Source organism: Protopterus annectens, chromosome 1.part2, assembly GCF_019279795.1.
Source record: "Protopterus annectens isolate FY-2018-M chromosome 1.part2, PAN1.0, whole genome shotgun sequence".
Taxonomy (NCBI): domain Eukaryota; kingdom Metazoa; phylum Chordata; order Ceratodontiformes; family Protopteridae; genus Protopterus; species Protopterus annectens.
In genome coordinates, this window is record NC_056727.1 from 1,242,094,666 (window position 1) to 1,242,121,115 (window position 26,450).

General features: G+C 40.0%; 1 protein-coding gene across 2 annotated transcripts in view; it reads left to right on the plus strand.

The window, feature by feature from the left end:
- LOC122792322 (nuclear receptor coactivator 7-like) overlaps window positions 1-26,450 on the plus strand; it is a 1,388,015-nt gene that overhangs the window by 1,158,849 nt on the left and 202,716 nt on the right. For both annotated transcript variants that reach the window (XM_044060116.1, XM_044060117.1), the window contains one exon: window positions 16,511-16,658. In XM_044060116.1, coding sequence (XP_043916051.1) covers window positions 16,511-16,658 — 148 coding nt within the window. The remainder of the gene's footprint in view (window positions 1-16,510; window positions 16,659-26,450) is intronic.

The following is a 26,450-nucleotide window of genomic DNA, read 5'->3' on the forward strand; positions in this document are numbered from 1 at the left end:
TGATTTTTCTTTTTTCTATCTCTCAAGCGTTTTCCATTGGAAAATTGTTAAAGGTGTAGGTTTCACTGGCAAAGTCTCTTTGTGAGCTTTGTTGTTAGAAGAATGAGATCAGAGTCCCCTTCTGTTTGATGGCTCACTTTTTGTTTGTTAACTTTTGCATTTCCTCCTTACCGTCTTCTGCATCAAAAAATGTCTTTGATCTTCCAGGAAAAATATTCTGAAGACAGCTGGATACAGCAACTTGATTCCCACACCTGCCTCTTGACAGCCCCTGATTATTGGGATACATTTAAGTCCCTTCTGCCTGGTGTACAGTGAATACTTGTTTTCTACAAACACTCTGTCTCCAATGTTTAGTATTTCCCTTCTGCCACAGTTTTGTCAGAATCGCTTGCTAGCATGATTGCATCTTTACTTATACAGGTGTTGGCTTCTTTCTCGTGGCCATGTTTAGAGCATACAATTTGTGTGCCCTTTCAATTAACAAATACCGCTGTTGAATACCAGTCCAGTTGCTTATTTGTGCTTTCATAAAATGAATACTTTCTGCTCCTTCCAGTTTCTCAGGTACAAGAAAAATCTCTGTGCACTGTGTCTTACAACTCTACCATTTTTTTTAAACTGCTGTATTTCTCGTACTCAGCCAGCCTTTTCCTCATTTTAACATCTTATTTTCTGCAGTTTTATCAGTTCATCTGAACAACTAGTTAAAGCTTCTTCTATTTGTCCAGCCTTTTGTTATTTGAGTTGATGTACTCAGAGGTGATTAAAATGGGTCTATATTAGTTTGCTGAAAGTTATATTCAGTGAACACCTCTTCGACACATATTCAGTAAAAATCACATCTGCGAGTTGCTGAATTTTCCAAGTGCAATGAAACAATTGCCCTGCAGCACAATGGAATCCACAAATAATTAAATCGAACCCACCCCCAATGTGTGAGGCTGTGCCCCCCCACATCCCCCTATCTATGTATACCAACTCTGAGATCACACTACAGTGGGGAAAAGGGCAAAGTTGTGTAGTTGGCCAAGTATTTCATTGCCCTTGGAAAATTCAGTGAATCGCGGAAGTGATTTTCTTTGAATATGTGTCGACCTAAGAGGTGTTCACTAAAAATATAGACCCGATTAAAATAAATGAAACATTGAAGGAGTATATTTGATTTTTTTTCCTGTAAATTATTGGAAGCCTTCTCTTATACTAAAGCTGAAGCCTGAACTGTTTTTTTACTGAACAGCTGCAGGATTCTTTCCAGTCAGTGTTTTCTGTTCACCTTTCTAGTTGATTTTCTTTCAGGTTCTCTAAATTTCTTTTTTGTTTAACCAAATAGTGTAATTACTAGCCACTAAGTGAATTTTACTCAGACTGACAGAATTACTTGCTTGCATGTCTCAGTTTCTTTTTCTCATTGGCAGAGCTGCAATTAAGCTGCTGATCAGTGTGCAGCCATACTGGAAGCCCTTTCACATGAGTTTTTGTTATCTTTTTGTGGTATTCTTGGAAGTCTTTTTTGCCTCCCAAATACCATTTGTCAACCTTCCTGTTTTCTGGCTTCTTTGTAGATAATCACCCTTACCTCTCCCTATTAACCCTCCTGTTCACTACTTCCCCATTCTTAATGTTCGTGCTTTATATTTTGCCTCTATTAATTCCTTGCCATTACATTTTAAAGGCACTTTTTTAACAGGGTTGAAAATGTCATATCCATTCAGAATGCAGCATTGAGCCAGCTCCTTCTGCAAAATAGAAATTCATTCCTGTATTACAGTATCAAAGCTCTTCTATCATTCTTGGTTTCTATCACTCATTTATATTACTGCACTTAACATACTTAAATCTTTTTTGCTGTAATTCCATATTTTGTGGCATAGTCAAGAATGACTTCATGGGTGGTAAAATATGCAGTGACATGACCAGCGCTCTTCAGTAATTGTTTATCATTTTAGCCAAAAATACCCCAGGGCTTACTTTCTGCATGAGTCTAGTTTCCACAACAGTTTCTACAGTTTGCCTCTCAATTCATACCCCTAAATAGGAGTATAAGGTAAGTTCCCCTTAACTTTAGATTTCTTGTTTACCCAGCCACTGTTTCTTCTTTTGAGCTATGACATATTTATCCTGCCCTGCATTTGCTGGCTGCTACATGTCATGGTCACCTACCAAGCCTCTCTATGCTTCTTCCTTTATCCTCCAAGCCAGAATCTGTCTTCCTGCCAAGCTCTTCTGCAGTACATTTTATCTAAAAGTGCAACACAGTCCCACCTTCAACTTTGCTCCTTTTCTGTCCCTTCTTACATCCTGAAAACAGGCAAATTCAGATATTGCTCTGTGTATATCATTCATGTTTCCATGATGCCTGCAATAATTATATAGTCTTGTACTACGAGCATGTATCTTGATGTTTTTCCCCGTAGGATTTTGGCATCACAAGGCATCTCCCAGTACTGCTTACATCTTCCACTCTTCTCCACACTACTTGCTTATTCACTTGACCCCTTTCCTCATTTCTAATGCTTCTGCCTTATCTGCTGCCCCCAGTACTGCTAACATCTTCCACTCTTCCCCACACTACTGCTTATTCACTTGCCCCCTTTCCCCATTCGGAATGCGTGTGCCTTATCTGCTGCCGCAGTAATGATACTGCTCATTCCTCCCCCTTCATTTTATAAGGACTTTTTCTTTCTGCTGGGGTTCAGGATGCCCTTAACAAGATGAACTGCTGCAACACAGAACCTCTGATCATCCGATGTATGTAACCCTCACTTTATATCTTAACACCTTTGCCATTCTTGCATATGATATCAGCAATATATTAAAAGGTTACAGAACTGCCTGCATTCCTTCAAACCTCCTCCAGTTTCATTTCCATCTTCTGTGCTTGATTGTATTAATAAGCAGCTGCATTTCTTCCATATCATTGATAATGTGACAGTTATTCCACCATTTCTGACCACTTTCAGATGGACTTAATTTGCCCAGTTCACTGTGAGACCAACTGTAGTCTCTGTCCAAAAACTCAACCTCATTTCAACCTAACATTATGTGTAATGGCATCTCCCAGTATACATTGATCTGCTGCTTCTGAGGCCTCATCTGTATCTTTACACTTGATTTGCTTTCAGTTGACTGCCAAAGTTATTTCTTTATGCTAATATTAAATTCATTGAGACCCTTCAAAAGAGTTTTGAAGTTTGTTACATAAAGTCCTTTTGAAGAGGTCATGACCCTAGAGAGGCCTGTATGACAGTGCAGGGATGTGTGTGCGCTCATGTCAATCACTGGAGATGGAGTTTCAGCTGTGTGATAGTGATGCCTCTATCACTGCTACTCAGCATGAAGTGAGGTACTGACTGAGGAGGAAGGTAGAGTGTAGTCCTGTTTAGGGGCACACGGGTTAGTCACCAGAGGAAAAAACTATTACTCCACACCGTCAAAAACTTTTAATAAAACGACAAAGATTTTGGATAAAACTATCCTTCTTCAGTGTCTTACATACAGTATGTATAAAAACAGCTTTCTTAAATGCAACCTAATTATATCACATGACACAGCTAACCTATCAGCAACATCAATTAAAATGGTAATTAATCATTTTGCTCCATAAAGAAACATTTCACCATATAAAATCCACAGACTTATATGTACAAAAAAAAATATATATATATATATATATATATATATATATGTGTGTGTGTGTGTGTGTGCATACATATATATATATATATATATATATATATATATATATACACCAAACCTACATAGTTAATACAAAACTATTTCACTTTTTGTTATTTAGTTTAAGACCTGGATGTTTATCTGCTTCTAGTCAAATAATCCATTCATATTCCTTCATATCTATACTACTGACCAAATCCCCACGTCTAACATTGAGGTATATCACATGCACAACTCTAAAGTTAAACTGGTGAGTATCATCACTTTCACTAATATGGTGGGCTAGGAAATTAGTAAGTACTTTCCTACGAATCTCCGATTTATGCTGTATTATCCTGTCCTTTAGCCTTCTTACTGACTTTCCAGCATAAAAACCTGGACATTTCAAGCATGTAGCAAGATATATAACAGATGTTGTATTACATGTGGCAGTACAGCGTAAGGAAACTTCCTGCCATTCACAGGATGTATAAATTCAGCTGATTGATTTATATTTGAACAACAAGAACAGCTGTAACAAGGGAAAGTTCCCTTTTTGTTATAAGTAGGGACAGATTTACTATTTAGAGAAAAATCGTTATGACATAGCAACTTCTTTAAATTGTTACAATTACGATAGGTAAACAAAGGTCTATCTGGGAGTAATTTTTCATGGCCAGGTAAGCGAAACCCCATTTTTCTGCTCAGGGGAATGCTAATCCTGGTGATACAAGTTCACTACCAACACACTCTTGTAAGGTATCTTATGACCTTTAGTAGGGCTAGTAAAACAGTAGAGCATGTCATTAGGAACAACTGGGACATTCTAAAGGCTATACCTGGCCATGAAAAATGGCTCCCAGATAGACCTTTGTTTACCTATCGTAATTGTAACAATTTAAAGAAGTTGCTATGTCATAAGGATTTTTCTCTAAATAGTAAATCTGTCCCTAGTTATAACAGAGGGAACTTTCTCCTCTTATAATTGTTCTTGTTGTTCAAATATAAGTCAATCGGCTGAATTTATACATCTTGTGAATGGCAGGAAGTTTACCTTATGCTGTACTGCCACATGTAATACAATATCTGTTATATAGCTTGCTACATGCTTGAAATGTCCAGGTTTTTATGTTGGAAAGTCAGTAAGAAGGCTAAAGGACAGGATAATAGAGCAAAAATCGGAGATTCGTAGGAAAGTACTCATTAATTCCCTAGCCTACCATATTAGTGAAACTGATGATACTCACCAGTTTAACTTTAGAGTTGTGCATGTGATATACCCCAATGCTAGATGTGGGGATTTGGTCAGTAGTTTAGATATGATGGAATATGAATGGATTATTCGACCAGAAGCAGATAAGCATCTAGCTCTTAACAAACAGGTTACATTAAAACCGGTTTTGAAGCTTAAACAACAAAAAGTGAAGCAGTTTTGTCTTAACTTTGTAGGTTTGGTATATATATATTTTTTGGTACATATACGTCTATGGATTTTATATGGTGAAATGTTTCCTTAAGGAGCAAAAGGATTAATTACCATTTTAATTGATGTTGCTGATAGGTTTGCTGCGTCATGTGATATGATTAGGTTGTATTTAAGAATGCCGTTTTTATGCATATTGTATGTAAGACACTGAAGAAGGATAGTTTTATCCAAAAGTTTGTAGTTTTATTAAAAGTTTTTGACGGTGTGGAGTAGTACTTTTTTCTTGCTTGAAGCTGCCTTTGGTTGCATTCTCCACTTCACTACTATTCACCTTTTTTCTGTGACTATTCACCGGAGGACCCCATTCTGGGGGTAAATCAGACATGCATGAAAGAACGAGAGTTCCTTTTCCTGAAACAAATATTCAGAAGAGAGGGTAGTAATAGAGGCATGAGTAATCTTTATGGCTGACCAAATGTTGGGGCCACCAAATGGCTGTTGCCCCATGGATATAAGAGACCCCTACAAGACAAGGGAACAAGTGGCTCAAATACCATTAGAGGAGGCTTGGTAGTTGGTAGGTACAATGGCAAAAACAGCATAGGAAAAGTTTAATAGTTTACACAACTCTATTAAATTATTGCTTATAGGCAGCTTGTACAGCAACTATTCTGCTTTATTTTTTTTTCTTAAGATAAACAGTTGATACGCTGCTTTAAAAGTTTATTTAAGCTGTTTGTATGTGGTCATGGACTGCTTAATAATGGTTTGAAAACCATCAGACACTGTTTTTTAAGGTTTGGTGCCTTATACAAGCTGATGCCAGGGTGGGCACTTGTTTACCCCCTTTTCCTGTGGCACTATCCTTAGGAACAGCATGCCAAAAAAGATCAGCCCCCACCCATCCATTACAAGTATTTTCCCCAGCACTGAGGTGTTTACTAAGAGGCAAAACTGATTGCTTCTCCAAGACGAGTAATCAAGACAGTTTCCAACTCCATGCTCTCAACTCTTGTCAGAAATATTGTCTTGCTTGCCACATTTGCTGACAGTCAACTGTTTTAATTTGTTGTTGTCTCTGCCTACTTTAACTTGTAATGATGTGACCTTTTTATCTGGTGTTATTTCTAGCACTATACTAATACTAACTTATTTTGAGACTGAGGTTCATTGTCAGTATATATTTTTACTAGTGTATTTTAGTTATTGATAATCCAGGTTGTGGATGAAAACAGCCCAGCCACCCACTCAGACAACCGAATAATAACCCTTTTTTCAGTCTATTTCCTTTGTTTTCTTTCCTTCTCCATTACTTGTTTTTACCTCTCTTCCTGACCTTTCCCTCTGTTCTTCTGCCTGTTTATTCCATTCAGTCTTATCAATTTAAAACCTTTTTGGCTATTGTCACTGCATGACATTTGATAACAGAAGTGGCTCTTTTTCAAACAAAAGTTATACTTAATCTATGTCCCAAGCCACCAATTGTCTACAATGCATGCAGATGACACCACAGCAGGGCCTGCCTTAGCTGATATGGCACCCTAGGCGAAGTAGTGCTCTGGCGCCCCTTAAGCCCCACCCACACCATACTCATGAAACACCCCTACGAGCCACGCCCACAGGTAGGTCATTCCCCAAAAAAGCCACTCCAGTCATTCACTCCCCAAGAAAACCAGCCCAGTCATTTCCTTTAATCATTTAAATGCATAGAAGAAAGGATACCTTGTAATGTAGTTTAAACTGCAAGTGAAGGTGGAAATTTCCTTTAATAAACCTGCTTTAATCCGAATTTCTTTTAATAAACCTGCTTTAATCTGTTTCTCCTTCACACATACTTTACTATAAAAGTCATGTCTTCAGAAAATAGAAGCTCATGTGCCTTGGTTCAAAGGGTTGCTTAGGTTAATCTAAACAGTTTAATTTACTCTGGGGTAGGCGAGCAAGCCTTACAGCTCAGTGAAAGTAGAATAGCAACCTCTCTCCTTCCTGTGTACAGAAGCTTAAGACAGAATAGCACAAACACAGATAGCCATTTGCTAAACAATACAATCTCCAATGAAAACAGGCTTAGCATGAACGGTAAAATTCCTCTGCCACTGAAACTGCATGAAAACCCATATTTATAGAAAATGCATCTGGTCAGTGGAGGATTAAGTTTACATTTGGGCTGTTTTCAAAACAGACTCCTTGCACACATTTTTACGGCCATGCATACATGTATTTGTTCTTTGATTCACTTTCCTGATTGCATTACATTATATTCCTTATGTAATACAACACCACTTGCTAGAATGTGTTTTAAATGTGTAGTTTTAAGCATTCTTTTAATAAGCAAAGAAACAAAATATATAAACCAATAATGACAAAACTACCCATTTCAGAAAATTTCAACCATAAAAGGCTACTCAGACTTCTGTCATTACAATCCACCAATATCACTCAATACAAACAATCTCTGCAGAAGAGAAATCATCTGAACAATTCCACATTAAAGAAATCTGTAACTACAACTTCACAGCTCAATGTTACATCTACAAATTCAGTGCCTGTTGCCCTTGAAGAATTAATTGCCTATATTACATTAAAAAACGGTAAACTGGTAATAGGAAATTACTAAAACTGACAAGTTCATAGGCACTAGGCATCTCATACAAAGGAGGACATACTGCACTCCTATCTCCCCTTAAAATGCACCAAATAATCAGCAATTGAAAGGGCACTGCAATATCAGCTCTCCATCTACATGGTGTGGGAGTAGAATCCACAGCCTTCTGCACCAAAGACAATTATGCTACTAACACTGCTTTCAAATTTTACAACACAGTGTATCATTTGATAAACAAAACAGTTAGTTTTACACTGAAAACTGACTTAGCATGAGAAGCAGTAAACTTTCTTCATTTCAAGCTCACAGTTTCATGAAAATGAACTAAAACTCATAATCCCTTGAAAATGCACTGAATCTCTTAATACCCTGAAAATGCACTGAAACTCAAACTCATTTCTGTCAGCAGTCTGGTAGTTGGTGTAGAGCAGTGGTTCCCAAACCTTTATGAACCTAGACACACTTCTGAAAACAGTAATTTTTCATAACCCACTACTCACGTCAGCATGCGTGCATGTGAAGCACTCATGGTCCTCCTTAAAGGAGGAGACGCTGCCACCAGTGAGTATTTCTTCGGGATTTAAAGGGGTCATGTAAACTATTCTCATACTTTAAATGATTAGCATAGCCAGATTATAGTCAAATGGGGCCCTAGACAGTGAAATAGACTGCGGCCCCCCTGAGTAGCCCCTCTTGTAGCAGTCTCCTCCCCAGCCATACCAGTGTTCCATTACTTGGCTATGTCTCCCCAGTTACCATGAACACTGTTCAAACCTATCAGTGTGTATACTGTTTTCTTATTTACTTCTGCAATGATTACAGATATTGGAATAAAATGCACAAACACCGATAGCCATTTGCTAAACAATACAGTCTCACAACAAAAAGATTTAGCATGAGCAGTAAACTTCTCTTCAACTGAAAGTCACATTCATTGAAACAGCATAAAAACCCACATTCAAATAAAATGCACATGACCAGTGGAGAGGGCTATTTTCAAACCATAGGTCCCTTAGACACATTTATATTGCCATGCAAACATACATGTGTTCTTTGATTCACCTTCCTGATTGTATTAAATTATATTCCTTGTATAACACAGCACCACTTGTTAGTGTGTTTTACATTTATAGTTTTGAACATTTTTCCAGTAAGCAATGGAACAAAATGTATAACCCAATAATGACAAACTACCCACTTCAGAACATTTTAACCATATACACACACACACACACACACACACACACACATACTGTTCATTACACTCTGCTTGATTACACAATGCATTGTGCTTGTTCACTAGAATGTATATATACACATTTTTTTCTATGCAATTAGTCTGAACTATTATGCTACTGCTTACATTTCTATATTTTCGTTTGTGAAATGGTTTGTATTCACCCAGGCTGAAACTGCTCAATACTGATCAATGCACTACCCCAGTAAAGAAATATAAATAAATACCCCAGCAAACAAATATAAATGAATACATTTCAATAAAGAACTACTGTCAGCACTTAAAAATGTTGCTCTATAATTCTGTGCTGTTCTATTCACTTACAACTTGTATTTTCTTGTTTGAAACAAAGTTGGGGCTGAAAAAAGGCTATCACAGTTCAATCTACTTAATTAATTCAACTCCAAAAAGTGACATCTATAAAGACAATGTGACATAAGCATTACCCATTTCTTACCAGTGTCTGATTCTACAGTATTCTCTTGTGGCTTTCAAAGATCCTGCATTATTTCTTTCTGGTATTAGTCATTACATGTTGCATTATACACATACTCTTTGGTTAAAATAAGTCAATCAGTAGTGAACAGCACAGTCTACAACTTCAAAAAAGTAATCAGATTAGTAATACTTGCCACAAATAGCTGTCCACTCATTTTTTTATAAAGTGTGAACTGTCAGAGATAACCAAATTCGCACCATTGACAGAAACAAGTCTCACTTGCAGATCCACAAACAAACACCTCAGATGATCAACTACAGCAAGTTCACCCAAACCATGAGATGCATCCAAAATTGTACATAAAGATCTGGAGATTACTAAAAGACTAAATATTTGTAGTAAATGACTCCACATTCTTGATATTCCTTAGTTACTTTTCTTTAGGTTCCTAAAAACTCTTCTTATTGATTGGAAAGTGCAATGCTTTGTAATTAGGACCCTATGTGAGAACATGCTTCCTCACTGCCACAAGTCCTTCTAGACACTGAATGCTGTTATTAGACAGCCTTGCTCCATGGAAGGGATGAATGAAACCCTGACTGCAGCCAAGATTACTGGAGTTCAGTTATTGTCCTCAGAAGTGGAGAAGCTAGGCAGGGAGAGAAACAATTGAAGGGGCACAGTCTGCTCTCCTATCAGGGAAATCATCTCCCATGCCTTGAGGTTGGTGAGCAGTATTGCATGCTGATATATGTCACTTGCAGAAATGAAGGACTATCTAGGCAGGGAGGGGGACAAGTGAAAGGGCGCAGTCTGCTTGCCTGTCAGGGAAATCATCTCCCATGCCTTGAGGTTGGTGAGCAGTATTGCATGCTGATATATGTCACTTGCAGAATGAAGGGCCATTATGTAGACAACCCATTGCATGTCCTGTCTTTTTCACCATAGCTGAACATGTGTGGAGAGGCAGGTTTAAACAAGAAATAACACAAATCTCCCTCAATAGCCACACCCAGTTGGCCCTCATCCTACTGATAGATAACAAAAGTGCCTATTGGTGTGCAGGGGGGGTCCTGATGATCAGCGGGCCATGGGGCCAAAGTGTGAAAACAAATATGCTTATTGGTGGGTTTTTTTTTCTCCAAACATATGTACATGCAAATGGTACAATTCTAGGCCTTTTCTCACCAACACACTCCCTCCATATCTCTCAACTTCTATGCTCATGATTTTTGGATAAATCTAAAAATAATGGGGAACAAAGGCCTAAAAAGTCAAGGACATTTTTAAAATATTGCTCTAATTCATTTTAAAAAGTTGATAGATTAATAGGTTTTGCATCATAGGTAGGTACTAGGCTATTGGCCCTAGGGCATAATTAAGCCTAGCCAAAATGTTTTGGCTTGGGCCCCCCACTTGGTTTAGTTAACTGTGCCTCTGTTGAGCAGGACCACAGAAGTGATTCCCGGGGTGAATTTCCTGTTCCCCGTCCACTTATCAAGATTCTTCTTGAAGAGTGCTAATGAGGAGCTCTGCCTCACATATATGGGGACCTTATTCCAGAACAAGGGGAGTCTCTGGGACATGAATCTGTCCCTCCAACAAGCCCTGTTTATTGTTGAGGTCAGGTTAAGGTCCCTAGATCATGTAGCTTGGGAAGATTGGGTTTTCCTTAGGTGGAACATTTCCAGCAATTCGGGGTTTGATATAGCCTTGTATGTCAGGCAGAGATCACCTCTGAGTAGCCAGTATGCAACCGAGTACAGTTGAAGTTTTTTTAGCCTGTTGGCATAGGGCATCTGTTTTAGGCTGTTATCCTCTTGGTGAGGTATTTTTGAGGCCTCTCTAGTTGTTGCTGGTGTCTAGTAAGGTACATCCCGAATAGGGCATTGTACTCAATAATATTTGCAGTTTCTGATCGATACAAAGTATGAAACTCTTTATGTGTAACAGTTTTGTCTGAGTGTAATCCTTAGTGATTTGACAGAAGAATCCGACATTTTATGAGGGACAGTGCAAAAATATGTGGCAAAATCACCTGCTTTTTCTGATCGATACGAAATATGAAACTCTTAATGTCTAACAATTTTGGCTGAGTGTAATCATTATTAATTTGACAGAAGAATCAGACATGTTATGAGGGACAGCGAAAAAATATGTGGCAAAATCAGGGATGTGCTACTAAAATCTTGATAGCTGAGAGGTGTGTCTTCCTCTGGTATGGGGAAGCCAGTGTTGATCATTCACTCCCATCTCTCCCCAGCTGGCTTATCCATTTCCTGGCTGCTAGCTTAGCTCTATATCATCTGGGGGGTGGTCAGTTCAAAAAACTCTGCTGAGCAGCCAGCTTTCTTTGAAGCAATGTGTTGTAAGCTTAGATTTTTCTTCAGGCAGTTAGTTCCTTAGTTTAAGGATATATATAGAGAGGTATATAATATTTTCTCTTACATCAATTAAGTTTATATCTTCTCCAACCAACATACTATTAAAATGTTCTTTTATTTCTTATCTGAAAGTATTTGAGTTGTGCAAGGATTTAAGTTCTTCAGGCAACTGTCTTTGTAAGTTATGGATATACATTTAGAAATGTACCTTATATTTGTCAGGTAAGTGCATGCTGTGCCTTGTACCCCTCACATGAAAGAAACTTTACAGTTTTCACATCCTAAAGACATAGAATATGACTTACATCCACAGTCTTGTTTCCACACAGACCAGTATACTTTCTTTATCAAATTCTTGTCACAGTTCTTTGAGAGACAATATAAAGCTGCATAGCAGAATAACCAATCTAAAACTATAATAGTTATTTTTAAAACATTTTAGTTGAGTTCATTGTTGTTGACAATTCAGTAATTATAAAATTATTCCTTTATACTCAAATTAAAGTATACAAATAAAGTGAGTCATCATTTAAGTCAATGCTATGTCACCAAAACAAAAAAAAAAAAACATATGAAAAGTGTGTGTGAGCCACAAGAAAATTCAGAGGCGTTTTATGGTGCACGCCTAACAATGCAAGTGTTATTATGAGCTGACACTTTAATGCATCTGAGAATATATAAAACAATAAACTGAAATACCACTGTTCTGTATTGACTACATTATTTGATGTTAAGATTTGATTTTGAGTTATGCTCTCTGAAAATATAACTTAATTTACTCTTAAGTGCATGCAGAAAACTAAAAAAAGTCAGTAAAAGAAAGATTAGCAGGACTCGTTTTATTTTTTTACAGCATTTCATATGCTTCACTTGAAGTAAAGCAAGCTTGATATTTACATTTAGTGCATTTTCTCACCTTTATTAACTGGTATAACTGTGGCTAATTTATGGCAACAGCACATAATCTATCTCAGGAGCTTTAACTGTCAGAAAAAGAAAACAAATTGTAAACTGTTAACCCCTGCCTTAAGTTGCTATTTATTGGTGTGTACAACATGATAATTGTAGAATTTTGTGGAACAATTACCACAAGTTACAGTCTGTTCAGGTTCAGATGGAGGTTCATGCACTTGAAGCACTTAGTTCAACTTCACTCACTCTCCTTCTCTCACTGTTCAACCACCACCACGGCAGTTGGAGAATGAGAACAGGAAGTAAACAGAGAGAGAGTACACACAGTCCGAGCCCACCCTTCAGCCAAATTCCACTTTCTAACAGGCTGACAGTTGGCCTCATGAAGCAGACATCATGACGCACGCATGCCCCCACATGTGATGATGTCAGCAGCAACACTTTCTCAATTAAAATAAATGCACAAATAAATAAAAAACTGCGTCCTTTAAGAGGCTGACCTTTACGGAGCTTTACACTTTGGCAAAACTGAAGTGTATTAACCCACCACCGAGGTCACGCAGGTATGGGCGTGCCTGCCATGATTGACATGCGGGAGGGCGGGATTAACAACGGCAATGTACCGTGATTGACACGCAATGCTAATGTAACGGTAAATCCATAGAGTTAAAAATGGAGCATTTAAGACACAGTAAACAAATGGAAAATAGCAGCATCTGACCACAGCAACTGTGGTTAAAAATTGAAAACTGTGTGTATTAGCTCTGCTGTACTTAAATCAGCTGAAGTAGCTTCCATGAGAATACTTTAGTTCAACCAGTATTGGCAGCAGTCAGAGTGCTACTGAAGTATTTTGGGTACTTTTCCGTTATCGGGGCAACACTTGTAATGTGCTAACAGGTGCACGAAATGATCGCACAGCCGTTAGCCCTGAACCGGTAGTTTTGAAACAGACTATGCTCCTAACTATCCTTGTTGTCAAGGCTAACTTCACTAAAAGCACGGTTATGTTTTTATTTCAAGATAATATTCTCCACATTTGTATACCTTCTCTGTCATTGCCTTGGATTCTTTGCAGTCTGTTCAGTCAAAGTTCCGTATTTGAGCAATAATACAGCCATCGTTCGTTGTTAAAAATGTTCCTGACTTTTCATGCAGTAGGATGCCGTATCTTTTATTAGGGTACGTTAATGTAAAATTTAAAGGGGAATGGTGTGGGATGTTTTTCAGTTAGTGTGATGTTCCTCTTTCAAACGACAGGTTTTCACGCTTTCAGTATGTTTATACTTTTGAAGATGGTAGTGGTTGTGTTGAGATGTACTATCCCATTGTCGGATAACAAATGAGCCGCAACATTTGGGCTCTGCTGCTAAGTGTGTAGAGTCATTATCCTCCCCTCCAAAGGGGATAGACAAACCTTTTCTAAGGGTGACAGACACTCTGGCGTCAAACCACTGCACACTAACACTCCTACCATAAAAAAATATATAAAATGTATGTATCTGGCCCAGGCATATACAACAACTGGAAGGTCCTCAGAGTTTCCTCACAAAACAAGAATATAGTGTAGAAAACAAGTCCTCTTCAGACTGCCTCAAAGTCTTGTCATTACATTTGGTCTCCTACAGGCTGCTGTGAGGTGCCCTATGCCTGACTTATAAAGCATCCTCCAATCCTGCGTTAGTGGACCTGTTGCATATCTGTAAAATAAATGGCATTAGGAATACCTGATCCAGGAGCCTAAACCTTGCCTGCAACATAAATAAGACATGCTGGAGGGACAATTATGTGTCTCAGAGGCTCCCCCTTCCTTGGAATAGGCTTCCCATCCATGTGAAGCAGAGTTCATTCTTGCATTTATTCAACTGAAACTTGGATCATTGAATGGTAAACCATAAATGCACTCCTTTTCTGGCACTATGTCTCCATTAGAGAGAGAGAAAGCTTGTAAATGCTTAGCCAGCCAGGCCCAAGTTTGTATACCCCCACAAAACCCTTGGGAGGCGTGGCTATGCCTAAAAAGGCCCCTTGGGCTGATAACCTAGTATTCTTCTCTGATTGTATTATGATGCTATGAAATGGGTATGTCTCTACCCAACCATGAGTTCCTAACCTCTCCTGATTATAGGCTACAGCAGAAATGGAAAGGTGACCGTGCAAGCACTCAGACAGTATTTAATGAATGTCCAGTCATTAATATTAATTCAATCCAAATGGCCATTTTTGACTTTGTGTTTTTATATATTCTTTTCATGTGAAGGTCATTGGAAAGCCATCTGAACCACTGACCTCACAGCATCATTATGCTAGGTGTAATCACATGGGTGCATGCAGCCATTCAGCAACCTACCAGAAATATACCTGATTTTCAGGGGAAAGTTCAACTATTAAACCAAATGCATTTTAGCTGCATCTTCTGTTTTCTTGTTGCGGAATCTTGTTGAGAGCAACAGCTCTTCAAGACAAGATGTTATGATGGCATTACCGTTGCACATGATTTTTGAAGCTAGAGTGCAAAAGTGTATTTAAATTTTTACTGTTTATTAAACAAGAACATTTTTTTTTTTTTTTGCAGCATGAGCTCCATAGAGTAAAACAGTTTAAGGAAAAGTTGTTTAAAAATGTCACTTATGACTGCTAAGACTAATGTTAAACTGTCATTGGAGATATATATATATATATATATATATATATATATATATATATATATATATACATACATACATACATACATACATACTTTAGATGTAGATTGAGAAAAAAGAAAAAGGGTAGTGTGATATGGAAGTCTGCAGTTGAGTTAGAGTAGTAACACATTGTATGTGTATCGGAGAAAACTTGGATACTATGCTTTTGCCAAGTAAATAATCATAAGTTTCTGATTTTTTACTCCCAACACTTGTAGTGTACTGTGCACCTTAAAAATAATTGCATTGCTTCCTATAGATTATACCTTATATACTGAACTGAATATGCAGAATAGATCACTAATTTTTATATTGAAGTCCTTCAGCTAATAGCTGGTGATAGAGCAAACATGCATCAGTATCTCCTAGTCAGAGTTTGTTGTTGTAGTTATAGATTGTTCTCTCCGGATGACGGGAGAGTGGTACCTTAGGAGGAGGAGGAGGGTGTGTCCTTTAGTCTTGTTCACAAATGAAGGTAAAAGGGATGCGTGGCTGTACTGCAGGTATTGTAACACAGACAGGTGGTGGTGAAATGAGAAGGCAGTTATAGAATAAATCTTTTAATTTATCAGGAACTTTGCTTAGCCATCCTTACCTGTCAAAAAGGACTTTGGGTAGTAACTATGAGTTCATAGATACAAGTTACAACAATTAGACCACGTCACAGGATAGCTGTGACATGCCAGAATGAAGCATTCAACAGTTTCAGAGGATCCTGGATTATGGCTCTGGGACAGACCCTATCATGCAATGCAGGTGGGAGTTCCTCCCTCTTAGCTTACCTAACAAATGCCTGGGGGATCCCACAAGATGAGCTGTAGACTGCAGCTGGGCATAAGTATGTTTGGTCTGCCCTGAACAATTTGCCACCTTCATAGCTTTCAGCAAAGAAAGTGGATAGACATTGTGGACTGTTTTCTTTTTTCCAGGATCACTTCTACCATTTGAATTTCATTTACATGTGGCAAACTGAGATATTCAATGCCCTTCTGATTAGTAAAATATTACCACATTAAAATTAATTTGCACACTGAAGCTTCATTGTAGTATGTCCATGTATATCCACAGTTTCTGCTGGCATCTTTTCATTATGGGGATTTGCTTTTGTGGTCCAAAGCAAGGGAGCTGGAATGCTGAGACAGTAGTATTTTTCTTTCTGACAGATCAGATGAAATGTATGCGTATCTGAGTCATTGGAGGCCAGATGTTAACATCTTTCAAGGAGAAGATGATCTCCATGAGGAGGACTTTGTCCTGCTGGATGGAAAAGAGGACCTTTACAGCTTTGAGAAATTAACAGAAGACTGGGAGGTAAGTCTGATTACCACCTTATTGTGTATGACATTGCCATATGTTTTCATACATTTCTGCATTACATAGTGATAACCACGATAGATTCTTAAAATGGATAATGAATTCTTCCACTGCAGACACAATCTTGTGCATTACCAATTAATGCATAAAACTCCATTTTTGTTGCCTTCCTACCATAGTGTGCCACATTGTTGCAGGTAAAGCAAATTCTGTTTGCAGAAAGGAATCCTATTAATAATTAAATCCATCTATAAGTTTGTTTTTTCATCCACATTTTTCTTTTAAGTTAGCACTGTTATGTGGGAGAATACAAAGATGTCGTTCCTTGTTACTGTTGCAGTATTCATAACCTAAGGGATCTCCTGCCAAGGACAGCCCAATATCCGGCCAGTATACCAAAGCCTTTATTATACAGGCACTGTACATCACACATACAGTCCCTGTGCCAGGCATAGAATATAAAGGTGACGTATGGATGCTCACACTCAGACCTTCTTTGTCTTTATTCTGAGTGCCATCGTTGAACATCGGTGTGAACGCCCTTCTGGTATGCTGGTTATTAAGCTGTGTTTCAGACAAGTGCCCTGTTGATTTCTTATCATTATTTTTATTTGTTGCTGTTGGGTTCATGTCCTCCAGAAAGGGAAAATATCAGTGTGGGAGGCAGATTCCCCATAAAGACCGTCATGACCAGTGTCTTTTCTGTTTGGGTGCTTCCCATGGCAAGATGCAATGTTCTATCTGCTAGGATTTTGTCCCTATGACCATATGTAGTCATCTCCCCTTTATTCATTTATCCAGAAAACCAACATCCTAAGCTGTTGGCTTAAAGTGATATGGCAGAATCTTCCATCCCAAGGGTTAGCTGTCTACCAAGAAAAAGGCCAAAAAACTGGGGTTTGAAGTGGCTCCTGTCCAACCTCCCCCAGACATCTCTCTCAAGGCTAGTGAAAGCCTAGAGGATTGTCTGGTGGTTGCTTTGGATTCCGCTGTCATGACCTTGTTGGAGGCTGGCATGGATCCATCTTGTCGCTCATCCTCAGAGGATTTACAAATGTATTCTCCTGACATTGACAGTGAACCTTGGTTGATTATGTCCAAAGTACTGAGGGGAGTTATACAGATCTTAGTAAGGGAGGAAATTCCTACTACACTTATTGAATGTTGCCAGGGGTGTGACCCTCCAAGGGTGTTTCATGCAGCTGTCCTACAGAAAACTAAGCATATTCCCCAGTTATAAAGGCTCCCCTACATGAATGGCAAGAGTTTACTCCGGGGTTATTTAATGCTTTAATTGATTTAAAGCATCCTCAAGGAATGTCTGTGCTTGCCCCTCCTTGGTCTTCCACACCTGATAAAAGACCTATTAGTCCAGATTCCCCTTTGCCAAAATTCTTCTTTGGAGATACTTTTGCCCGCATGATGTAGTTCTTTAAATGAATTTATTCTCAAGTCTCTGACATAAGGTATTATAAGCTGTTCCCCCTGTTTTGGCTACCCTCCTGGATATCTTTTAAATTGCTTCTTTGGCCCTTGATTCTCAGCCCCTGCACCCAAGGAACCTGATAGATTTTACAAAGTGGCTGATGAATGTAAATTTCTTTATAAATGCCCTTCTGCCAATCCTTCTGTAGTGTCTGTCTCTTCTGACAAGGCCTCTAAGCTGGTGACCTCTACCAAATTGCTCATTTTGATGAAAATTTTGATGAAAAGCCTCAGCAAAAAGGCTTATACTGCTGCCACTTTACCGTTTTGGGCTGTCATCTTCCTGACTTATGACCAGGTTTGTTTTGGCCCTCCTTTCCCAGGTTTCCAAAGTGCTTTCTGACCTTCCTGACTCTGAGGGAAAGACTTCTGTCCTTTCCCTGCTGGGCTCTACCTCTCAAGTTGCTCGCCACTCCATCAAATGCAACTACAATGCAACTGATGCCTTCTCCAGGGCTGTGGCCTTTGTCTCAGTTATGAGGTATTACTGATGGCTTTGTCTTCAGGCTTTGCCTGATGAAATTAAGGCCAAATTATTGGATTCTCCTTCAGATAATAAAAAATCTTTTCGGTGCTGCTGATGCTGAACTTTTCAAGTATCTCCAGGATAAGGGTAAAACCTTGCAGGACTTTAAACATATTTTTGTTTCTCCTGTTCTAAGTTTCACAGGAATTATATCCCCAAATCTGCTTTTGTTCGGAAGTGGTGTCACTTTCTGCCTAAGGGAAAAAAGCATTCTAGATGTGTGCCTCCTGCCAAGTCTACTCAAACACGTACCTCCCAGAAACCTGCTTTTCAGGATAAACCACGTTCCATTTGACAATTTGTTTCCCCTTTCCTTTGGCCAGGTTCTCTTATGCCTCTGTCTTTCTCTGTATCTTTCAAATTGGTTAAGAATCACAACAGACTCATGGGTTCTATCTGTCATCCTTTTGGGATATTTCCTGGTTTGGAAATCCCTTCCTCTTTTCCCAGAGGTGCTATCTTCTGTTTTGGTCAAGGGCACCATTTAAGCTGTGCCTCCTGCCCATGTAGGGGTTTTTGTTCTAGAATGATTTTGGTTCTCAGAAAAGAGGGCACTTGGAGACCAATTCTGGATCTTTACCAGCTCAACACCTTTCTCAAAATTTCTTCCTTTTGGATGTTGTCTGTTCAAACTTTGTTTCCCCTTCTCCCTAGACCTTTCTGGTGTCTCTGGATCTGAAGGATGCTACCTTCATATCACCACACATCCCTTTTCAGGAAATGTTCACATGTCTCTATTTCTTCCTTGCACTTTCAGTTCTCTCCGAAAAAAATGGCTTCAGAAAGCAACCAGTAATTTTAAAGTGCATAAAGCACTTTTCATTTAATAAAATCAAACTTCTTCAGATGCCTTAATAAAATCAAACTTCTTCAGATTTCTTTTTTCTGTTTTAGTACTTTCAGTTCTCTGCTTTGCCCTTTGGCCTCTCTTCACCACATGCTTCTCTTCTGTCATTACCTTTTTTCAGGATGAGAAGAGTTCAGATCTTTCCCTACCTGGACAATGTGCTCATTCAGGCTTCTTCCCCTGATGCTCTGCTTCAGAATCTCAAGTTTACTATTCAGCTGTTACAGAGTATGGGGTTCACCATAAACTTTCAGAAATCAACTCTGATGCCTCCTCAGGATTGTATTTTCCTCATTTGTAGACTTCAGACCATCTCCATGTTGTTGGCATCTGTGCCTGCTCCGCAGGGTTCTGTCTCCCTGTTCTTTTCAGTCTCTTCTTCTGGCTTCAATCGTGGCCAGGGAATTTCTCAGGGTCCTCAGGTTCATGACTTCCATCATTTTCATACTCCCTTTCACCAGGCTCCATATGAAAAAGCTTCAGTGGTAACTCATGTCAGTGTGGCTCCAACATTGCCATCCCCTGGACTTCCTGGGACTCTTCCTTCCCTGTCTCAAGCTCAAGCTTCAGTGGTGGATTCATCATCTTTCTCTCAACCTGGAGCTTCCTTTTAAAGTTCCATTCTTGACTCTAGCTCTTTACAGAAACCTTAGACAGGGGATGGGGGGTTTAGGGTCTATGGCCTCTTCATCAGCGTTTGGACCATATTAATATAAAGGAGATGGCTGTGCTTCTAGCTCTTCAGGCTTGTCATTTCCTCTTTCATCTTGGGCCCCTCAAGGTTTTCATAGACAATACCACAGTGATGTGGTATGTCAACAAACAGGGAGGTACAAGGTCTTATCTTCTTTGCAGACTAGCTTCTTCAGGTCTGGGACTTAGCTGATCAATAACACATGACTCTTCAGGCAGTTTACATTCTCTTGTAGCACAAATCTAATGGCATACTCTTTGAGCAGGTCCAGCACACAAGCTCACAAATGGATGCTTCACAGAGACATTTTCCTGGACATTGTCCATCAGTGGGATATTCCACAGGTATATATTTTTGCTTCCATTCTGAACAGACACCTTCCTCTATTCTGTTCCAGAGTCCAAGGCCTCTGGCTTGGAAAGTGGATGCCCTGTCTTTTTCTTGGAAGGGGATGTTTCTGTAGGTCTTTCTTCCTCTGTTACCACAAGTCTTGCACAAGATCAGGCAGGACTCTCCTAAATTGTTGCTAGCCATTCCCTTTTGGCCCAGACAGCATTGGTTCCCCCCTTCTTTCTCACTTGAACAGGACAGTTACCACAGGTTGCTTCACCAGGTGGAGCTTTTCACATAAGACAAGGGGTCTCTTATCCATCCTCACTTGACCACTCTTAAACTGATGCTGTGGGTGATAGGGTTTTGATCCCTTTCAGGCACCTTTTTCTGAGGATGTGCTTCAGGTTCTCCAGGAGGCCATGAAACCCACTAATAGGAAATCCTATATGTTCAAATGGAAAAGATTTCCCGGCTGGTGCCTCTCTTGCCATCAGGATCCTGTATATGTGAAGGTTCCTCGGGTTTTCTCTCATTTGTGTGTTCTGGTCCAAGTGAGATTGGCATATTCTTCAGTTAAAGCTCACGTGTCAGTTTGTGCTTGGCTGCCCTTGATTCCTCTTGTGGCGTCTAGATTTGAGGTCAAACAATTTCTTAAAGGCATCTTCATATTCCACCTTCCTGGGACCTTAATTTGTACTTGAAAAATTGACTCAAGCCCCTTTTGAGCATGCCTCTTTGGAACATTGTACTTGGAAGACTGCTGTTCTTTTGCTCTCACCTCAGCCAAGAGAGTGTCTGAACTTCAGGCTCTCATGGTTTTTCTCAGAGACAGGGAGTCTCTTAATACTAATCCTTTTAGGCTCAAGGTGGTCAATGAGTTGTCCCTTAATCAGTCTATTAATCTGTCTTCCCTTTTTCCTTCTCAGCAGTCTACCAGTGAGAAGGTTCTTCACACCTTGGATTTGCATAGACAGCTTGAATATTATTTGACAAAACTGAAGTTGTTTGCAAATCTTATCAGCTTTTTGGTTCCTTTCAACCCAGATCTTTGGGTTTGGCTATTTCTAAACAAAACATCTCTTCCTGGATTTCTAAGGCCATTTATTTTTGTTATTCTGTTCATAGTAAATGTCTTCCCTCATCAGTGAAGGTTCATTCTACTAAGGCTGTTGCCTCCACTGTTTTTTTTTTCAAGGGGCTGGACATCACTTCCATCCTTGAGGCTGCTATTTAGTCCTCTGGTCATATTGTCACTAAGCATTACAAGTTGGATGTTATTTGCCAGGGCTGTCCTGCATGGGTTTCTGGAGGGCTCTTTCGTGATGTCCTCCTTTCCAGCCTTCCTCTTGAGCTTTTGTAGTCTCCCTTAGGTTATGAATACTGCAACCATGATCTAGAAGGACATAGTACAAATGTATAAAGTCTTACCTTAACAGCAGATGTCCTCCTCTTCACTGTTACAGTATTCATTCCCTCCCTCTTTTCCCCTCCACTCTAGCCTATTTTTTCTTGCTCTTCTGGCCAAGGGGTTCTTCTCCTTTTTTTCTTCTGGAAGCACATATTTTTTTCTTGTCCCTGGGGACATTCTGTTCCTCCCGGTGCTTTTCTAGCTCTATGTTCGTACATCTCCTTTATCCCCTTAGCCTTGCATAGGGTGTATATGCATGAGGTACAGTGCCTATAAGTACTAAAGGCTTTGGTATACTGGCCAGACATTGGGCTATCCTTGGCAGGAGATCCCTTAGGTTATGAATATTGCAACGATGAATAGACGGACATCTACTGTTATGGTAAGATTTTGCACAACTGTACTTTTTTATGCAGTACTTTTATATTTATTCTATACTGCCCTAATGCAGTATTATTGAAGAGGCACTATAAAGAATCATGAAAAAGAGAAAAGTTCATGTGTTGTACAGGAGGTAGTAGTGATTTTGCCAGCTGTTATTAGAGTGTGCAATATTTTCAGTGCTTTACTATAACTCAGCTTGTTAAAAATTATTAAAGGGCATCTTGAGAACACTCTCCTCAGAGAAGAAAAAGCTAACACAGATGTTCTTTGTGAAGTATGCACAGTGCTGAACATGAAAGACTTGTTTGCAACTTGATGGAAATATGTATGAAAATATACATTATGTTTTTTTGCAGTATTCTTTACATAATGGATCTCCTGCCAAGGATAGTCCAACTTCCGGCCAGTATACCAAAGCCTTTAGGTCTTACAGGCACCATACATGACATGTATGCTCCCCATGTGAGGTGTAGAACATAAAGGTAATTTCAGATGCAAACACTCGGAACGTCTTTGCTGCTTGTCAAATGCCTTTATTGAACATCAATCCAAATACCCTTCTGCTATGCTGGTTACCAAGCTGCTTTCAGATAAGAGCACCATTGGGGTTCCTTCTCTCCTTTTTTTCTATTTTGTGTGGTATCTGTGTTCATGGATCCAGGAAGGGAAAATGTCAGATTGGGAAGCAGATTCCCCATAAAGACCATGGTGACCAGTGGTTCTTTCGCTTGGGTGCCTCCCATAACCATAAGCATTGCTCTATCTGCTGAGTGTTTGTGTGTAAGACCCTACATAGTCATCTATCCTCCTTATCCATAAGTTTTGAGAACCAATAACTTAAGCTGTTGGCTCAGGGTGTAATGGCAGGATCCACCTGTACCAAGGACCAGCCATCTGCCAAGAAGGAAGCCATAAAGATTAGGCCTGATCTGGTAGTTGTCCAACCTCCCCCAGATGTCTCTCTAGAAGCTAGTGAAAGTTCTGAAGACTGTCTGCCTCTTGCTTTGGATTCCTCTCCCACAACCCCATTGCAGGCCAATATGGATCCAAATTCTTACATATCCTTGAAGGCTTTTCCAGCATCTGCACCTAACATTGAGGGGGAACTTTGGCTAATAATATCTGAGGGACCGAGGGGGATGCCTCAGATTTTAATAAAGGAGGAAATACCTACTACCATTGTTGAATCTCATCAGAGGTCTGAACCTCTGAGGGTTTTTAGGGTGGGTGGACATCCCACAGAAAAAGAAGCAGAAAATTAAACATATCTCCTCTGTTGATAAAGATCCCCACCATGAATGGCAGGATTTTACTCAGGGTCTGTTTAATGCTTTAAGGGCCTTGAAGCCTCCTCAAGGGGTCTCTGTTCCCTGCCCCTCTTGTCTTCCTCTCATATTAAGAGGCCTAGGGAATCAGGATGAAGATATAGATTCTGGAGAACAATCCTTGGCATATTCTTCCCAAATCTCTTCCTTTTTGGACTACGGCTCAGAGGAAGAGGATCCTTTGAGTCCAGACTTCCCTTTAAAGAATTTATCTTTGGGGATATTAAGTGGGACTGTTCCGCGGTCACTGATATTCAAAAAAGGTATTATGAGCTCGCTCAAATTGAGCCTTCCAAACAATCAGCTGTTCTGCCTGTTTTGGCTGCCCTTTTGGACACCTTGTTTGCTGCCTCTGTAGCTCATGACTGTCCACCTCCAGCACCCAAGAAACCTTACAGGTTCTATGAGGTGGCTGAAGACTGAAAGTTTTTGTTTGTGTTGTTCTGCTGAGCCTTCAGTGGCCATAGTTTCTTCTGACAAACCTTGTAAGCTGTTGCCATCTACTAAGGTCCTTCCTTCTGATGAGGATAATTCAACCATGGAAAGGACGGACAAGAAAGTTTATACCTCTGCCATTCTGTGTTTTAGGGCCATTAATTACCAGGCCCATATGACCTGGTATGTTTTGGCCATCCTTTCCCAGGTATCTAAGGTGGTGTCTGACCTTCTTGATTCTGATGGGAAGGCTTCTTCTCTTTCCTTGCTGGGGTCCACTTCTCATGTTGCCCAATACTCTATAAAATGCTGCTATGATGCAGCTAATGCTTCTTCCAGGGCTGCTGCGTTTGGTTCAGTGATGAGGTGTTATTCTTGGCTACATCTTCAGGTTTTACTGAATTAAATAATGGCCAAGAATTTGGATGCTTGTCTGGATAGCAAAATTCTTTTTCAGAGCATTCCTCAACCTCATTCAGAACAGCTAGCGTTCTCATTTTCCAGAGGTTCTGCATTCCCTTTTGGATTTGGATCAGGGCCCCATTTAGCTTGTTTTACCCACCCAGGTGGGTAAGGAGTTTTATTCCAGAATGTTTTTGGTTCCTCCAAAGGAGGGTACATAAAGACCAGTTCTAGATCTTTCTTAGCTCAACATGATGTTCTTCATGTTTCACTGCTGCAGTCATAACAATTGGGGTTATCCATGCTGTGGTAGCCCTCAATCGGTCCGAATACCAGAGTCAAGGTTTTGTGTGTCGGCTGCTATTGCTTGCTAGCTGATGTCAGGTTGTTCGGGCTATAAAAGAGAGCAGGTGATGCCATTACCTCAGTTTTTCTTGCCGTGGAGCCCGTAGCCGAAGCAATTTGCAAGAGTGCCAGTCGGCTGTTTCCAGATTTCGAGCTTCAGATGAAAACTGGGGATTCTTCCTTTTCCTTGCACTAACCAATGTCCAAAAAAGTCAGTAACTGTCTCGCCTGTGGAAAGCAAATACCACACAGAGACTTTCATTCTTACTGTGTCACTTGCTTAGGCCCACATCACAATGTCCCACACTGTCGGTTCTGTGCCCGCTTTAATGGTAGAACTATTTGTCGTAGAGCTCTGTTTGTAGCCACTTATTTCCATCTTCTGTCTCCGATTACCGATATGGCATCTGTCAGTCAGCAAACCGCAGTTCTTCTGAAAAAAACATAAAGATAAGGATTTAGACAAACCACATAAGGCTAAACCTTCCGATGACACCACCGCTAAAAGGGTCGTCAGTTCTTCGGAATTCAGTGAGGTGCTTTTGCATCCCCTGATGCCCGATTTGATTCCTTTGCAGGCCTCTACTGAGACCCATTCAGAGTCCTGTACGCCGCAGAAAACTGCATCGTCTACCTAGCCTTTGGCTGTCTCTGCCTCTTTTGGATCTGGAGCCACTACGCAGGCACCGGTTTCCAAGGAAACCACTCGCACTTCGAAATTCACTTAAAGGCCTTCACCCTCTCTTCCAACTACCGCACCGATAACACCGAGGGATACTCTTCAGGCCAGGCTTAGAGTTACTCCAAAGAAAACAGTAAAAAGTCTCCATTCCACCACTCCTCCCCCTCCTCAAACAAGAATGCTTAAAATGGTGGAGGATCTCATCTCTTTCATCCGGGGTAATCAAGCCTCACCTGCCAAAAGGAGAAGGTTCCCTTCTCCAGACATCCAATCTGATTTAGACTCTGAGGGATCTGACCCCTCGGTTTATGAAGAGGAAAATCCTCTTGCTGCCTTTGAAGACTCGGATGCAAAAGAGTCTATCCTTTCTGCATCACCCCCCTTTGGACCTTTCCTTTGGGGAAACCCTTCACACCCTAAGGAACACTTCCAGTGGGAATCACAGGATTTCCCTCAATCCAAGAAAAGACTAAGAGTTTCTGAATCTACCCCAGCACAGATGGTAGATGATATTTACCTAGAACCCAGCCTTCCTCCTTCCCCCACAAAGCCTGACAGGTACTACAGGGTACCTGATTCACATAAATTCCTCTACAGAAATTCTACAGCAGATCCAGAGGTAATTACTCAGGGACCTAAGGGAGTTAAGGCTGCCTCAGACAAGGAATCCAGAGCCCTGGACAGAAGGGGTAAACAAGTATATACCTCTGCAACTTTAACTATAAGGGCTCTTAACTGTCAGTTCCATATGTTAAAATATCAGCAGCACACTTTGGAACTTTTGAAAAAGAACATTTTTGCTTTACCTGATTATGCCAACAATAAAGAGATAGCAGAATTACTGCACTCTTTCTCTCAGGTGGCAAAGCATTCCTTGCACTGTGGATTTGACACCCTAGAGGCTTCAAGCAGGGCAGCAGTGA